Genomic DNA, 16,413 nt, shown 5'->3' on the forward strand with positions numbered 1-16,413 from the left:
AGCTGTTAACATTCTTGTTTCGTGTTGCCACGAAAGCGTATTATTAGATTTATTCCTATTTACTTCAAAATGGTGCAGAACAACATACACACACACACACACACACACACACACACTCCACATCTAATTTGATTTCTTTTTTTAAGTTTCACAATTGCTTTTTATAAGCTATTGTTAATGGCAGAGTCCTTGCCAGGACCCCTGAAATTACTTATCGTACCTGGATCTCTGTTCTAGCAGGTGGTCCTTTCTTTTTCTCCCTCTTTGAGGTTATAGGTTTCTATATTTACATGTAAGTCATATTATTGTATAGTAAAAGGCCGTGGTGGTGGAAAAGAATGTGAAGACTGTGGAAGTTATGTCCCAAGCAGAGGAGAGGAAATCATGTGGTAAATGATGAAAGACATTGGGTAATGCCGAATTGTACCTCTGCCTATGAAAAAAGCCAGAGGTAAATGGAAAGAATGTGAACATTAAAACTGCTCTCAAGACAGAAGTCTTGGTGGAAATGTTCCTACCTGAGGTCTGATTCAATTAGAAGATACAGTGAGCTTGGCCAATGGGACTGTGAAATCAGCCCAGCAGCTCTGAGAATTACATTCTCGGTGTAATGCTGAAGGAGAAAACTACTTAGAAAAGGACTCTGTGAGACTGGCCTACTTACCTTTAACTGTGGCATTCATAAGTGATTGTGCAATCTTGTGTAATGGTCTTTTATTTTGACTCTTTGGGGAAAAAAATGTTTTGTTGTTGTTGTTTTTCCAGTAAAAGCAACTGCAAAGAAAATATGCACTGTTTGTCTCTATTTTGACTCAAAAAACCAAGCGGTGGACAATTTGACTTTCTTCTGTATTCTAATTTAAATCCTCCACTTAACTAAAATCCTCTGTTGTAATGGTTCACAGCCAGGTTGTATCAGTTTTCCATTGCTGAGGTAAGCAGAAGCATCGTGGCTTCAGACAACACAAATCTGTTATCTTACGGTTGTAGGGCTCGAAAGTCTGGCATGAGTCTTTCCCTGTACCAGGGTATTTCACCTGACCGACCAACTGAAGGACTCGAACTGCTTGCATCATCAAGCAGCATTGTGAGGAGCGCCTGCCAAGGGGTGTGATGTTCTGGTGACACCAGAGACCAACCTAGACAAGTGTCCCTGAGGGCCCACTCAGAGGCCCAGGAAAATAATTGTGCTTATGCCCCTCAAAGCACAAATATTAGAGGCACACTTTTCGGAGACCCGGAGCATGGCGAGAATCAATGCTGTAGCTTGTGTTCCATAAGTCAACCGTTAGTCAACCGAAGTGACTATAAACATTAAGATCAAAGCCCCCCAAAGACTTGAGTCCACATTCCACAAAGAGAGACATTGCGGATCCCTCACATATGTCCAGGGGCTGGGGGTTATGGAGCGAGAACGAGTGGAGGACAGTTACAAACCTTATGTTTTCCTGAGTCACCTCTGGCTTCCGGCACTTGTTTCCAGTGACTTCTCAAATTGCACTGGAGATTTTGCTTCAAGTGTTCAGTGTTACTTGGCACAGCATCGCCGTGTAGGCTTTAAGGCCGTACACTCATTGAATCCTGAGTATTCCAGACTCGAAACTAGTACAGCAGGAACGGGCAGAAGGTTTATGGTGCATGGGATGGAGATTAGCAGATGCTCCCTCTCATGGCAGCCAGCAGCCTTAGCAAATACCTTAAACCTGAACCACGGATATCCCTGTTCTAGATCATCTCTGGCATCTCTGGCGCTAGATAAGTTCACAGGCTTTTGAGTTCATTTGTGCATCAGCCACTCTCCCTGTTGCTACAGCCCTCTCCCTCCCTCCATCCTCTGCCTCCTCTGTTCCTTAGCTTGCTGCCTTAGAATTGTCCAATAGCCTCTTAGTTCTTACACAGAGGCATTTAGCCACCTACAGGAGCCCCACTAATGCAAGCCCACTACAATATGTGCAGAAGACCTCACCCTCATAACTAAGTACATCCATTGTTAAAAAACCATCTCTTAAACTCATGAATCTGTAATTTGGGTGGGGCTCAGCATGGAAGGTCTGGGGGATCTGCTCTACCCAGCAGCTCAACTAAGGACCAGAGAATCTACCTCCCAAATGGCTTACTCACATGACTGGAAAGCTGATGCTATTCAGCCTGCCCTTTCCAGGGGCTGCTTGGGCTTCTTCAAAACATGGTGGCTGAGTTCCAACAATGAGTATCTCAACAGACAGTGGCAGATGTTGCCAGTTCTCGAGGCCTAAATTTACATAGTGACGTGGCATCATTTTCTCCATATTCCATTCGACAGGCAAATACAGAACCCAGGTTCAATGGGCTGGAACACTGATCCCACCTTCCTCGACAGGAAAAGTGTCAAATAATTTGGGGACATGTTTTAAGACCAGCATCCTCATTAAGGTATGTTTTTAAACAGACACTTTCTTTTAAAGGAATCCTAAAGTTGGTTCTCAGGTTAGTATAGGCTCAGTCAAAGATTCTAGAGTGAGAGTAGCCTATACAAGGTTTACTGGGCGTGAATTTTCTGTGTGTGCTCAGTATATGTCGGAGTCTCATATGGCAGAAATCACTGTTGCATTTCTAGTGTGGAGGGAATCAACATTCTTTAAGAATGAATGAACGCCTACCGAATGCCAGGTGTTATGATTCATGAAAAGGTTAGGATTTCAGGAAGCCTTTAAATATGGTGAGAATGCCTGATACTCTGATGAAGCTATCTAGTCTAAGCCTTGTCAAAGGCATGGAGAATGAAAGAGGAAACTGGCTGACAGCCACAAAGAAGAGATCCATGCCAATGACCCAGCATGGGGCGGGCAGGGAGCAGAGGGCTAGGTGTAAAGAGAATCAGGAAAACCAGAGCAATAGCAGGAGACCAAAAGTGAAGGAATTGTGTAGTTGTCCAGGGGGCATGGAGCTACAAAAGAGATAGTATACCTACACTGAAGGAGATAAGGAGAGGCAGCCTGGCCAAAGTCCTTTGATAGGAAGCTTACCCGATAGAAGTGGTGAGAAAAGGTAGTCATCAAAGACATACCCAAAACTAGTATTTCTCTCTGCCCCTTGAAGTTACAACCTTGATCAACAGATTGTCCCTTGAGTGTTGTCTCCCCTGCACCGTTATGTACTTCAGTACCATCAGATACAGAATAAGAACAGGTTTTATTACATACATATGTTTATGCATGCACAAACACACTCTAGAAATAGAGTAGAAATAGAGTGTTTCAGAATAACATTATTGGATTACACATATTATTATAATGTGAGAATTATAAAGAGATACTATGTATTACCTCTAGCATGAGGTTAGCACTCAAGAATTATTAACTGCTACAATATGCATCTCCACGGCAGTGTTTCTGCTTCTGAAAAATTCAAATTCACTGCTTTACAGGTTGCTCAAAAATACTCAAACCATTTATTGGGACACATTCTAGTTATAAAAATAAAGCATGTTCTTTGAAGGAAATTTAGAAAATGTTAGAATATTCTAGAAACTAGTTAGGAAAATTTGTAATCACCCAGAGGTACCCACTACACAAATGGCCCCCTAGAAATAAGTACTTGTAAGTATATGTGATACTTTACATGCTATTTTATGGTCTACTTTTTTGCTTCATGGAATTATAAACTGACCTCCTTATCTTCCTATATTCTTAGATGACTAATTCTTAACAGCTGTATCTTACTTCCTCATATGGCTGTATCACATCATGTTTAATCAATTTTACATTTTTAAGTACTTAGTTTTTAGTTTGGGGCTACGAAAATGACGCTTCAATGAACATCATTGAACACAAATTTTTCCAAGCATCTCTGACTATTTCCTTGAGATAAAGTCCAAGCCCTGTAAGTGGAATTACTAAATAAAAAGGCCATGAATATTGTTAAAACTTGTGACACATGGGATTTTGAGATGTTTTCCTACCTCTTATATTCCCCCCAAACATACATTCATGCTCTCTTGAAACTTCATATTTAAGTATTTGTGTAAAATTATCCTAAATATGAGGGGTGAGAGGCTCCTAATGATTTGCTGAAATACATTTTCATTGTAGAAACTACAAACTCTTACACACACACAGTTTACAAACATTAGGCGAGATCAATATTTTACTTGATGTTAAGTCTCTTCCTCTTTCTCTAGAGCAAGGATCTCAAAGAGTAGCCCCCATACTGACAGCATGGGCTTCAGAGAGCAGACATCACCTGTTCTCAATGCAAATCCTCTGCCTACCTCAGGCCAGGTGAACCTGAAATGGGCAGGAGAGGGCAGCATCTGTGTTTTAACAAGCCCTCCAAGAGAGTCTAGTGCACACCATATTGGGAACCACTGCTCTGGACTCCAGTTCACCAACAACCACAGGCTGACACTTGGAAGGAAGCAAGAAGGTTGATGCCGCTGAGTAGAGAGCTCTGCTCTTAGCATACCAGTTCCCAGTGGAATACTTCCTTCAAGATCTTCATTTTCCTCAATGACTTTTTTTTTCTAGCAGAGCCAATGAACACCTGCTTCAAGGTTTTTGTGAATATTTTTAAAAGATAGTGCTTCAGAAATATTGCTTTCTTTCTTTTTAGGCAAAGTCAATCTAGCCTTTATTTCTTTCTCCTTTGTTTTTTGTGTTGTTGTTGTTTTTGAGGGGAGTGTAAAAGCACTGGGCCATGATGAAAGGGGAGAAATTTGATCTGTTATGGAGGATCTGACTGAAACAGATCTATGTTGAATAACTCTTTGGCTATCCTGAAAGCAGTCTGAACATCCTGAAAGTTACAAATGCACTCACATCCATAGGGAACACCTCAGTACTTACTGACCATCACACACTCTGTGGAGGATACTAAGGACTATATACATAGTCCTGAGCTTGAGAAGCTCATACTGTATTTGGGAAAATAAGATATTTACATAATGAAAGTAATTTTTTAGTAACATGAGACAATGAAGAAGGGTAGTCACTCATGTCGGTATGGTTAATTCCCAAGTGGGTGGTGTATGTAATAAGCATACCTGGGAAGCAGGTGTCCCAGCAGCTGGCAGCCTCCATGTGCAGGAAACGTGGTGGGAGCTGGGCTTGCTAAGATCCCTTTGGGCAGAAGGCAGAGGGAAAAACAAGAACAGAGGAAATGAAATAGTTGAATGCTGGTGTGTTCAGAGTGTGCACACTAAAGGAACAGGAGGCATATTGTTCACGAAGAGCAGCACATATGAGGCTGCAATGAAATGTTGACCTGAGTGTGGAAGGGAATGGATTTCCAGGCTTAGGGACTCAGACTGAACCCCAGGTAGTTAGCAGAGTGCAGTAGATACACACTTGAACTCTAGAGGGAGATTCCTGATTTAAATCCTGGCTCTGCTCTTGACCAGCTGTGAGGTCTTAGACCTGTCACTGAGTCTTTCTGTGCTCCATGCCCCAAGGGTGGATGATAATAGTTCCTACTTTATACGGTTGTTATAAGAATGAAATGATCGGATACCTATGAAGTGCCTAGAACTATCCATGGCACCTAACATAAAACATTTGGTAAGTCATAAAGGGAGAGGGAGACTTTGGTTAGGCATAAATAATTTTAATTTTTAGAAAATTGTTTACTCATCCAATAAATGTTTCGTATTCATGTCCCCCTTGGATTTCTTTAAAGGGCTAATGTCTTCTGAGAAATATATTAGAATACCACTGCTAAGCATGTTTTCATATCTCAATAATTTGAAAGATTCATCTCACACATCTTATTCCATGACTGTGGTTACATGGTTAATCTTCAGGCAAACTAAGTGTGAGAAGTATAAAAAAAGAAGTAGGGCTAGGTACCCCAAAGTAGAATGGTGACTCACTTCTACTAGTGAAAGGAATTGGATAATTTATTCTTTTAAGTTTTCATATAAATTCTGGTTAGTTAATATACAGTGTAGTGTTAGTTTCAGGTGTACAGTATAATAATTCATCACTTCCATACATCACCCTATGCTCATCAGATCAAGTACCCACCTTAATCCCCATCACCTATTTCCCCCATCCCCAACTCACCTTCTTTCTAGTAAACATCAGTTTGTTCTCCACAGTTAAGAGTGTCTCTCAGTTTGGCTCTCACTATTTTTCTTCCCCCTTTGCTTGTTTGTTTTGTTTCTTAAATTCCACATATGAACGAAATCATATGGTATATTTCTTTCTCTGACTGACTTATTTCACTTAGCAGAATACTCTCTAGCTCACCCATGTCATTACAAATGGCACGATTTCATTCTTTTTTATGGCTGAGTAATATTCCTCTGTGTGTGTGTCTGTCTGTCTGTCTGTGTCTGTGTGTGTACCACTTCTTTATCCATTCATCAATCAATGGACCCTTGGGCTATTTCCATAATTTGGCTATTGTAGATAAAGTTGCTATAAATATCAGGGTGTATGTATCTCTTTGAATTGGTATTTTTGTATCCTTTGGGTAAATACCTAGTAGTGTGATTGCTGGATGGTAGGATAGTTCTATTTTTAACTTTTTGAAGAAACTCCATACTGTTTTCCAGAGTGTCTGCACCAGTTTGCATTCCCACCAACAATGCAAGAGAGTTCCCCTTTCTCCATATCCTTGCCAATACCTGTTGTTTCTTGTGTTGTTGATTTTATCCATTTTGACAGGTATGAGGTAGTATATCATGGTAGTTTTGATTTGCATTTCCCTGATGATAAATGATGTTGAACATCTTTTCATGTGTCTGTTAGCCATCTGTATGTCTTCTTTGGAAAAATGTCTATACATGTCTTTTGCCCATTTTTAATTGTATTATTCATTTTGGGGGGTGTTGGGCTTTTTAAATTTTTATATATTTTGGATACTAACTCTGTATCAGGTATGTCATTTGCAAATATCTTCTCCTACTCCATAAGTTGCCTTTTAGTTTTGTTGATTGTTTCCTTCACTGTCCAGAAGCTTTTTATTTTGAGGTAGTCCTAATATTTATTTTTGTTTTTCTTTTTGTTTCCCTTGCCTCAGGAGACATATCTAGAAAAAAGTTGTTATGGTTGACATCACAGAAGTTATTGTCAGGAATCAGGTAGTTTAAACCTAGATAGAACCTATGCTGGAGAGAATACATCCAAACTTTTTTTATTGAAGTATAGTTGACATACAGTGTCATATTAGTTTCAGGTGTACAATATAGTGATTCAACAATTCTATACATCACTCAGCGCTTATTACAACAGGTGAACTCTTAATCCCCTCACCTAGTTCAGCCATCCCCTTACCCACCAACCCTCTGGTAATGACCAGTTTGTTCTCTGTATTTAAAATCTGTTTCTTTGCTTGTCTCTTTTTCCTTTGGTCATTTGTTTTCTTTCTTAAATTTCACATATGGGTGGAATCACATGGTATTTGTCTTTTTCTGACTTATTTCACTTGATATTATACTCTCTTGGTCCACCCATGTTGTTGCTAATGGCAAGATTCTTTTTTATGGCTAAGTAATGTTCCATTATACATACACATATATAATATATATGATTTATATATATACACATGTGTGTGTACACACACACACACACACACACATATATCTATCTCACATCTTCTTTATCCATTCATCTATCCATGGACACTTGGGTTGCTTCCCTATCTTGGCTATTGTAAACAATGCTACAGTAAACAAAGAGGTGCATGAATCTTTTTAAATTAGTGTTTTCATTTTCTTTGGGTAGGTACCCAGTAGTATATGACAATTCTATTTCTAATTTTTTGAGGAACCTCCACACTGTTTTTCACAGTGGCTGTGCCAATTTGTATTCCCACCAACAGGGCAGGAGGGTTCCTTTTTCTCCACATCCTCACCAACACTTCTTATTTCTTTTTTATTCAAACCATTCTGATCCGCGCAAAGTGATATCTCATTGTGGTTTTGATTTGCATTTCCCTGATGATTAGTGATGATAAGCATCTTTTCATTTGCATGGTAAAGGAAACCACAAACAAAATGACAAGGCAACCTACTGAATGGGAGAAGGTATTTGCAAACGACATATCCAATAAGGAGTTAGTATCCAAAATATATAAAGAATTTATACAACTCAACACCAAAAAACCCCAAATAATCCAATCTAAAAATGGGCAGAGGACCTGAGTAGACATCTTTCCAAAGAAGACAAACACATGGCCAAGAGAGAACAAACTTTTACATGTAATCCTAGAAGATTATGGCAGGAATCTTTCTAGTAAAAATAGAAGGATGAAAATAGCTTACAGGTTTTATGTGATGTTCCAAGTCAACTGTGAATAAATTAAACTTTTATTAATAGGAGGGTAGCAAATGATTACAAATTCATTGTAGATTAGCTGTAATCCCATGATGGAAGGTAAATGATGAACTAATGTACCACCAATGATGGACTCGTTATTGATCTAAATTTTTATATTCCTTTATAATCTCATCAATTAGAATATGGAATTACACAGTAGGTTCTCTGAGAGCGAGAATTGTTTACATTCTCTGCACACTCAAACTGAAGGTACACAGAACACACTTCACTTTGGGGTTTCAGATATCGTGGATAGTAAAGGAATCTGATACACAGCCAAAGGAAGAGGCCAATTCTGGTTGACTAGTGGCTGGGATAGAAGTAAAGAAATCATGTAGCTCCGCTCAAATTTAAACTCCTTGGTCTTTCTTCACCTCATCTTTCTTTCTTTATGTTCTCTTAAGATATTGAACACATTTCTTTCACAGCATTTATACTATTGTGCTAAAACTATTTTAGCCATATTAATTCCCTCACCTCACTTATTTTCTTGAAGTAAGGCAACATATTTTACTTTTTTTTTAACCTAGTACATTTCTTGATCCAAATAGACCCACCATGTTGTATAAGATGATGGATTAAATCAATGAATAAATTATATGGTAGGAATTATCATACAAACTTGGGCTGGAATTTTTCCCATTCTTCCTTCCAAACCCCTCTCTACACCTTATACTATTATAGATTGTGTGGATCAATAGGCACTCTTGCCTCTGCTTCTGGTTGGTTTCAGCCAGTGGGTACCACTGACAGAAGATCAGAGGGAGGAAAGAAAGTGAGGTCACAGTGTTTGTTCCCCTGGTTCCTTCTGGGGGAATGTGGTGAGGGCTGCTTGTGTTCCTTAATTTGAAGCCATAGCTCCATAAAGTTTATGTTCTCTGGGTTCCAGTGACCTTGACCTTTCAGGCTTCCTATTGTTATGAGCCTCAGGGTGCTGCACCATCCACTGTGGCTTCCCTTCATCCTCCTCCTATCTTTGTAACATTTATTGAGCTCTTCTCAAATTACCCACTTCAGATGTGCCATCCATTTCACACAGCGACTCTGTGCCTGCATGGTCCCTGACAAAGAAAGAGAACCTGATAGTGGCGGGGTGGGGTGGGTAAGAATAGACAGAAGCTTAGACACAGGACATTCTGTTCAAGTTCCTGAAGAAGGATGAGGATTGAGCTGAGATGCAGTCTTCTTCCCAGTGTTTTCTTCCCTCTCAAAATGCTATCCATCTCATTTATGATGTGGAGTCCTCTTACAGTTTTCTCCAAGAACTCTACTGGAACTTGTTTATTTTATGGCTGAATTTTAGATCCATTCTATGTTTTCTCATGAAAATACTCTTTCTTCTTGGTAATGATCAGTCACACAGAACAAAAGCAAAGCAATTTGGTAAAGAAAGAATCAGTGAAATCTGAAGTCAGCTTGGGCATGTGGAGAAATGGGCAAAAGTCACGTCATAAAATATGAAAATGATTTTTATAATGTGAAACTAGTGATTTCATGATAAGCAAATAAGCAAACCTGGTAATCTTCCTGATCATCCATGATGCCCATGGGTGAAAATACAGAAAATAGATTAGCTCCATGGAGTCAGAATATAAAATGTTGCTTTATTCAGGAGTTCTATAGGACCACATATTAAAAGTTAATATTAGGGAATGCTTACTAAGTGCTTGCTACATGCCAGGCACTAGCCCATTACCTTAACTTCATCTTTACAACATCCTATGAGTGGCTGCTCATTTTACAGATGCAGAAGCTGAGAGGCTGGGAGGTTTGTATAGCAGGAGCACATGGAAAAGGTGAGACTGCAGGTGTGCAGGAGTATCTTACTCCAAATTGCCTTCACTGCTGTACTGCTCTACTTCCTGCCTTTCTGCATGCTCCATAAAAGAGGTTTAGATACCCAAACCATACTGCACTAAGCCCTGAGAGTTAGAGGACCACTGTGCTCCTCAACTAGTTGCAAGGTAAAGGCAAAATAAAGCACCAACGAACCTCGTTGCTAACAAATAATAAGATCAAAGCTGATTGTTAAGTGAGAACATTGCTCACCACCTCTCTAATATTAAAAACAACATTCATGAGAGTAGAAAACATTTATCAAATGCTATTGTATGCTTGGCACATGCATTATCTCAGCTTAAAATAACCCAGTGAAAAAGAGATTATCATACCCATGTTATAGATGACGATTGAGTCACATGCCCAAGATCATTCAAACAGTAGGCGGTGGAACTAGAATTCCAAACCGGGCCTCCTGTCTCACTCCCTGCCATCCCCACTGATCTTTAGTTAACAACTAAACTGATGAAGAGTAGTGAAGCTTCAGTTGATCTGAATCTGGAAGATTCTTGATGCCAGGATAGATGCTTTCCTCCGCCCCATATTTAGGGAGAGCACATAGACTATTTAAATCCTTTAAAGTTTCAAATAAGATTTTATGAATTTTCAAATATATTACTTAGTGAAAATAGAACTAGAGCCGTTCCCAGATGATGTGAGCCTGCCTTTTATGTTCTGTGATCATGACTGTCTGTCTGCCATTACTCCTCATCACCGTCTTTACCGGCACTATTCTCTTGGCTATGACTATTCTCACCACCCTTATTCAGTGGTGTCCTAGAGATTCTAGCCAATGTAGCCATAAGATTAAATTAAAGAAATTCAGATTGGAAAGGCAGAAGTAGAATGATCTCTGTCTCCAGACGGCATGATCTTTTACATAGAAATTCCTAAGTACCTACCAAAATTAGTAAGTTCAGTAGGGTTGCAGGACTCATGATCAATATATAAAAACACTTGCCACAAACAACTTAGATTTGAAAGTAAATTTGAAATTTGAAAATAATTTCATTTATAATAGCATCAAAAGGAATAAAACATGTGGGATAAATTTAACAAAAGAAGTGTAAAACTTAGATCCTGAAAGTCGTAAAACACTGTTGAAATAAAGAACATTTAAGTAAGTAGAAAGATGCTCCATGTTCATGCATTTAAATTTAAAGTGGCAATATTCCTAAAACTGATACACAAGTTCAACACAAGCCCTATCAGATTCCTAGCTAGCTTCCTAGCTAGCTTTGTAGAAATTGATTGGCTGATCCTAAAATCCATATGGAAACTCAAGGGACTCACAACAGCCAAAACAATCTTGAAAAAGAACAAAGGAGGTGAACTCACACTTCCCAATTTCAAAACTTACCACAAAGCAACCGTAATGGAGAGAGTGTGGTATTGGCATAAAGATAGACATACAGATCAATGGAATAAAACTGATATCCAAAAATGATTGTTTATAGTCAATCAATTTTAAGCAAGGGAACTACAAACAATTTAATTGGAAAGAATCAGCTTCCAACAAATGCTGCTGGGACAATTGGATATCCATTTACAAAGGAATAAATTTGGATCCACTACTACACACATTATATACAAATTAACTCAAAATGGAACAAATACCTAAATTTAAAGCTAAAACTGTAATACTCTTCATGGAGGAAAGATTGGTTGGCAAAGAAAATAGAGGTCTCTAAGTATACAAGGACTCCTGGTACTATCAGAGACAGAGACACAAGACCCACAGAGAAAGGGCGCTGGCTCTAGAATTTTGTAATACAGCTTAAAGCCTTATAGTTGCTGTCCCACATTGGCCATTTTCATAACTACTGTCTGGCTTCTTCTAGCAGCAAATTTTTAAAAACCAAAATGATCTGGAAAATATAGTATGAATATAGAATTCACAAAGTCAGAGAGCAGGTCTTGGAAAAGACCACTTATATTTGAACCCTAGTTTTACCATTATTTAGCTGAGAAAATGTCTTCTATGGGGTGAATTGTCCAAATGTCTTCTATGTCCCAGTTTCTCCATTAAATTGTACAGGCCAGTTCAGTAACCACTAGCCCCACAGGGCTATCAAACACTTGAAATGGGGCTAATCCAAATTGAGATGTGCTAGTGTATGCAAATTATATAGCACAACTCAAAGATCTATTCCTCCCCCCCAAAATATCCCATTAGTACTTTTTATATTTATTACATGTTGATACAACACTTTACATATATTGGATTAAAAACATATTATTAAATTCATTCCACTGGTTTCTGCTTATTTTTTTAAAGTCACTGCTTGAAAGTTTAAAGTGCTTCTGTGGCTTGCCTTATAGTTCTATTGGACAGCAATGGTTTATAACATGGAAATAATAATGCTACCTACTCAATATAGTTTTGGTGAGAATTAAATAATCTAATACATATATGATGTTTAAAATACCTGCCACATAACAAGCACTAAATAAGTGTTAGCTTTAAAGATATTTCTGAAGGCGGCCAGGTTCAGAGAAGCAGGGAACAACTTGTTGTGTGCAGAGATCTGATGAGGTACAGGGAATGGCAGTAGGCCCTCCACAGCAGAAATGCAGCCAGACTAAATCCTTCAGGTTTGCAGGAAGAAGCTGACAGGGCAGAGGACTCATGTCCAAGGGTTGTGCGTTTGCCCGGCAGACACCTTTGCCGAGGACAAAGCTGTCTGGACACTGATGTTTGAAACAGGGAATTGTCAGAATTAGAGACAGCAAGCGAGGCTTATAGTGGTATTTTTGGCTCCAGTACGTCATTTCAAAATATGGATTATCACTCCAGCCCTCTTAGACTTCTACCTTGTTCATCCAGAAAGGAGTCAGTGTTTGTCCTATGCTTCAGGTTTCTTATCTCTCTGGAGCAAGTTAGTCAATTCTCCAAAAGGGCGACCGTGTTTGATGGAGCCAGGCAGACAAGGGGTTGGGAAGTAGTATAACACTGATGTCTAGGACACCACACACATCACTCTTGAGTCAATTACTATTTTGCATTTTACAGAAGCAGTTGTGGTGTGTTAAGCATCACCTGGCTGAGGTTCCTTGGCCTATGACATCTTTGGCTTAGTGCCCGAGGTCAACTTGCTTTTGTTGTATGTAGCATGAGTGTCTTTACAGAATGCTTCTCCCAAGACCAATGCCGCCACCCATGACACATGGCCCCTTCTAGGTTTTGATTCCTGTCTTTCTTCTCATAACACCACAATGAAGGTGCCAGTCCAGAGCCTTATGGAAACTGGAATTAGAGCTCGTTTTCAAGTTTGCAGGTCCTGACAAGGTTCTGACTGTTGGTAATCTGTGGCTCATATTCCACAGGGTTCTGACCTCCTATTAGAGAATCCGTCCTGTTCTATAGAGTGTCAGAGGCCTACAGTGTATGTGTCTGAGCTCAGAAAGTGGCAGAAAGAGAGAAATATGGTGTTCAAAGTAATGGAAGACAAAGACAACTCAATAGGATGTCCATATATTTATTTCATCACATATCATTTAAAATTTACAACCAGTGGTGGGCTAGCTAAACTTCCATTGCATGTGTGTATGTGTGTGTGTTTAATGGACAAATGAGCACCTGTTACCTGTTTTGAGTTTATCACTAGCAACACATACATCTTGTTTATTAATAGGTATTTGAAAACGTTTAACATGGCTCTTTTAACTTGTACAAATAAAGACAAACTTTTCTTGATTTCATACTTTAGAAGTCCAAATCCATCAGGTTCTTAAAGCAGTAGTAAATTCTCTTGGCCATTCTGGGTTTTGTACAAACTGTAGTCAAACAGACTAGAACTTCCACCACAAAACACTTGAATGAAAGAAAAACTAATGAACATATGAAAATGTCCCTTATAAAGGACAGTGTCCCACATTGCAGTCTCAAAGAGACACAGCACAAGTACAATCAAATGGAGTTTTTGAAGTTCGTATTTCTAACTCATACTGCTAAGTCCGATATCCTTGCAGGGCAGAAGGCAGAGGGCAAAATGGCGTTCTTCTAGCAATGTGACCATGTGGTCAGTGGAAAGATGATGCTGTGTTTGAATTCTGTGTGCCTTCTACCTCAGTGCTTAGTAAAACTAATGACAGATAAATATCCAACTTTGAAGCTGTGACAAAAGTCTTTATAAAGTCTTATCGCCTCCCCCAACTTCCCCTCAAAAAAAAAAAAAGGTCGTTTTTTGTTTGTTTGTTTGTTTTGTTTTGTTTTTGTTTTTTTCCCCTGATTAGGCAAGATATTTGGTAGAAACAAGCATGTGTAAGGTCCTATAGAGGGCTTCACAAACACTGACTGAAAATCGTTGAAACAAAGTTGGGTTCTCCTGAGGGTATGTGTGTTTTGTTTTGTGTTTTACAGACAATTGTTTCTCCTCGGAATAACACTCTTACCACTGTACCAAATGGGATGGACAGAGGTACCAGAACACTAGGAATGCTGCTGGAAGTGTCACATACGTTGGCTCAAAATGACACTATCAGTACTACACGGAATTGGGCCCATATTTAATCATTTGAGGTTTTTCAGAGGTTTTTACAAAAATCTTAAATACAGGTAAATATGTAAACACTGTGCTCTCAGAGAGCAAGTATATAGGCATGTCACATCGTATCCCTTCTCAGAAGACAGATCCAAGTGAAACCTTACCAATCAGTCTCAAAACCAACCGCCAGAACTACTCTCAGGCTCAGGGGCAAACACCACCTTGCACATGTCAGAGTTCTCTTGGTGGAGCGGGAATTCAGATCCTGCTATGACGCTTTCTTTTCTTCTCCGAGAGACATAACCTCTGCCTGTGGATAGCCTTTCATACTTGGTCTCAAATTGCCTGCATAACGACAGCAACAATAGTAAAATTACACACATATTAAAGGGACCCCACACTCCTCGGAGCCAAGCTACTGAGCGTGTGCACTTGAAGCTTACGTTTCAAAGCAATTTGAGAAAGGACAGTAGTGCCAAAGACTACCAGCTTCCATTCCCATGAATGGGGTGATTGTTTTCTTCCCATTTCTTTCTACACCGACAGATATACTTTGAATGCCTGGAATATGGGAGTCCTGCCATATATTTTTCTAGAATGAAGGACCAAATTCCTCTCAGCTTTTTGGAGATGCTGTTAAGCTTTGCAGGCCTTGCTATGTCTCCCACCCCTCATTCCAGGAGCCCCACCTTGGGAGCACTCCCCTTTTGAGTAAGTAGCTAGTCCAACTGGATGTAGGCTGAGAATGAGGACAGACAAACATTTCTAGAGCTCTGGGCCAAGTGGAATGTGGAATGAAACCAGTTAGTCATGAGCCTGGCTTGGTGGTCACTGTATTTCGACCACTGGAAGGCTGATTTTTTTTTTAATTCATTTATGGAGATTTATTCTAAATATAAGCTAATATAAGACAACAGCTTTTATTCTGTAAAAATATAACCTATTCATATTTGTACTGATATTATTTATACATTCCTCATATGAGTCATGAAATATCAGCACAATAAAGAAGGTGCTCAACTCTGGTCTACTTATTGAAGGAGATGATATAAGATATGCTTGCTATTTTAAATATCCAGTTGCCTTCATGGTTAACAATGTGTGTTGGGGAGACCTCTAGAACTACAGAAGAGTTGATGCTAACCAAAGCTTCTATTTCCATGTGATAGTATTGTTATAAACAACTGTTACAAGATTCAAAGGACACAGTGTAAATGAGAAGCTGTAGGGTAAAAGAGGTGATAGGAAGCTTCAAGAACAATCAGGTGTTTGGTATTTGAGACTCTAAGAATTCTACTGAAAGCATTTTTTTTTTCAATTCCAAGTCCCAAACTCTCAAGCTTAACCCAAAACTTAAACAAGACCAAGTTCCTATTGTATGATTACCTAAGAATTATGAATTAATTTGGGCTCTTAAACCAGGGTAAATGATTGCCAAGTATTTTGTTTTGAATTTTTGGTCTAGGAGATAGTTGTGAAGTTAGCTGATAGTAAGTACACGTCCACTATTTTTGCTGAAACTATGTGGCAACTCTTAGGTTAATTCAAATCCCTTTGTTACCTTGAAAAAATAATTTCTGGACAAGAATACAATATTATCCCCAGAATCAAATGAATTAGTCCTCATATTTTCTTGGTATCCTAGAAACTGAGTTTTAAACCTTATTAATTATTCTTTTATTTATTTAAAGGAAATTTATGTTTCACTGTATTTTTACCATTTTCTTTCAATTTCTGAAACTAAATGCTCAAAACTGGGTGTACGTTCTTGGAGAACTGGAGACTTCCCA

General features: G+C 39.0%; 1 protein-coding gene across 2 annotated transcripts in view; it reads right to left on the reverse strand.

The window, feature by feature from the left end:
• Positions 1–14,624: 14,624 nt before the first annotated feature.
• Positions 14,625–16,413, reverse strand: part of MTTP (microsomal triglyceride transfer protein) — a 55,899-nt gene continuing 54,110 nt past the window's right edge. For both annotated transcript variants that reach the window (XM_032861064.1, XM_032861055.1), the window contains exon 18: positions 14,625–14,968. In XM_032861064.1, the coding sequence (XP_032716955.1) occupies positions 14,797–14,968 (172 nt within the window). In that variant the 3' untranslated portion in view covers positions 14,625–14,796. The remainder of the gene's footprint in view (positions 14,969–16,413) is intronic.

Source organism: Lontra canadensis, unplaced genomic scaffold (assembly GCF_010015895.1).
Source record: "Lontra canadensis isolate GAN:19392208 unplaced genomic scaffold, GSC_riverotter_1.0 scaffold1, whole genome shotgun sequence".
Lineage (NCBI taxonomy): Eukaryota > Metazoa > Chordata > Mammalia > Carnivora > Mustelidae > Lontra > Lontra canadensis.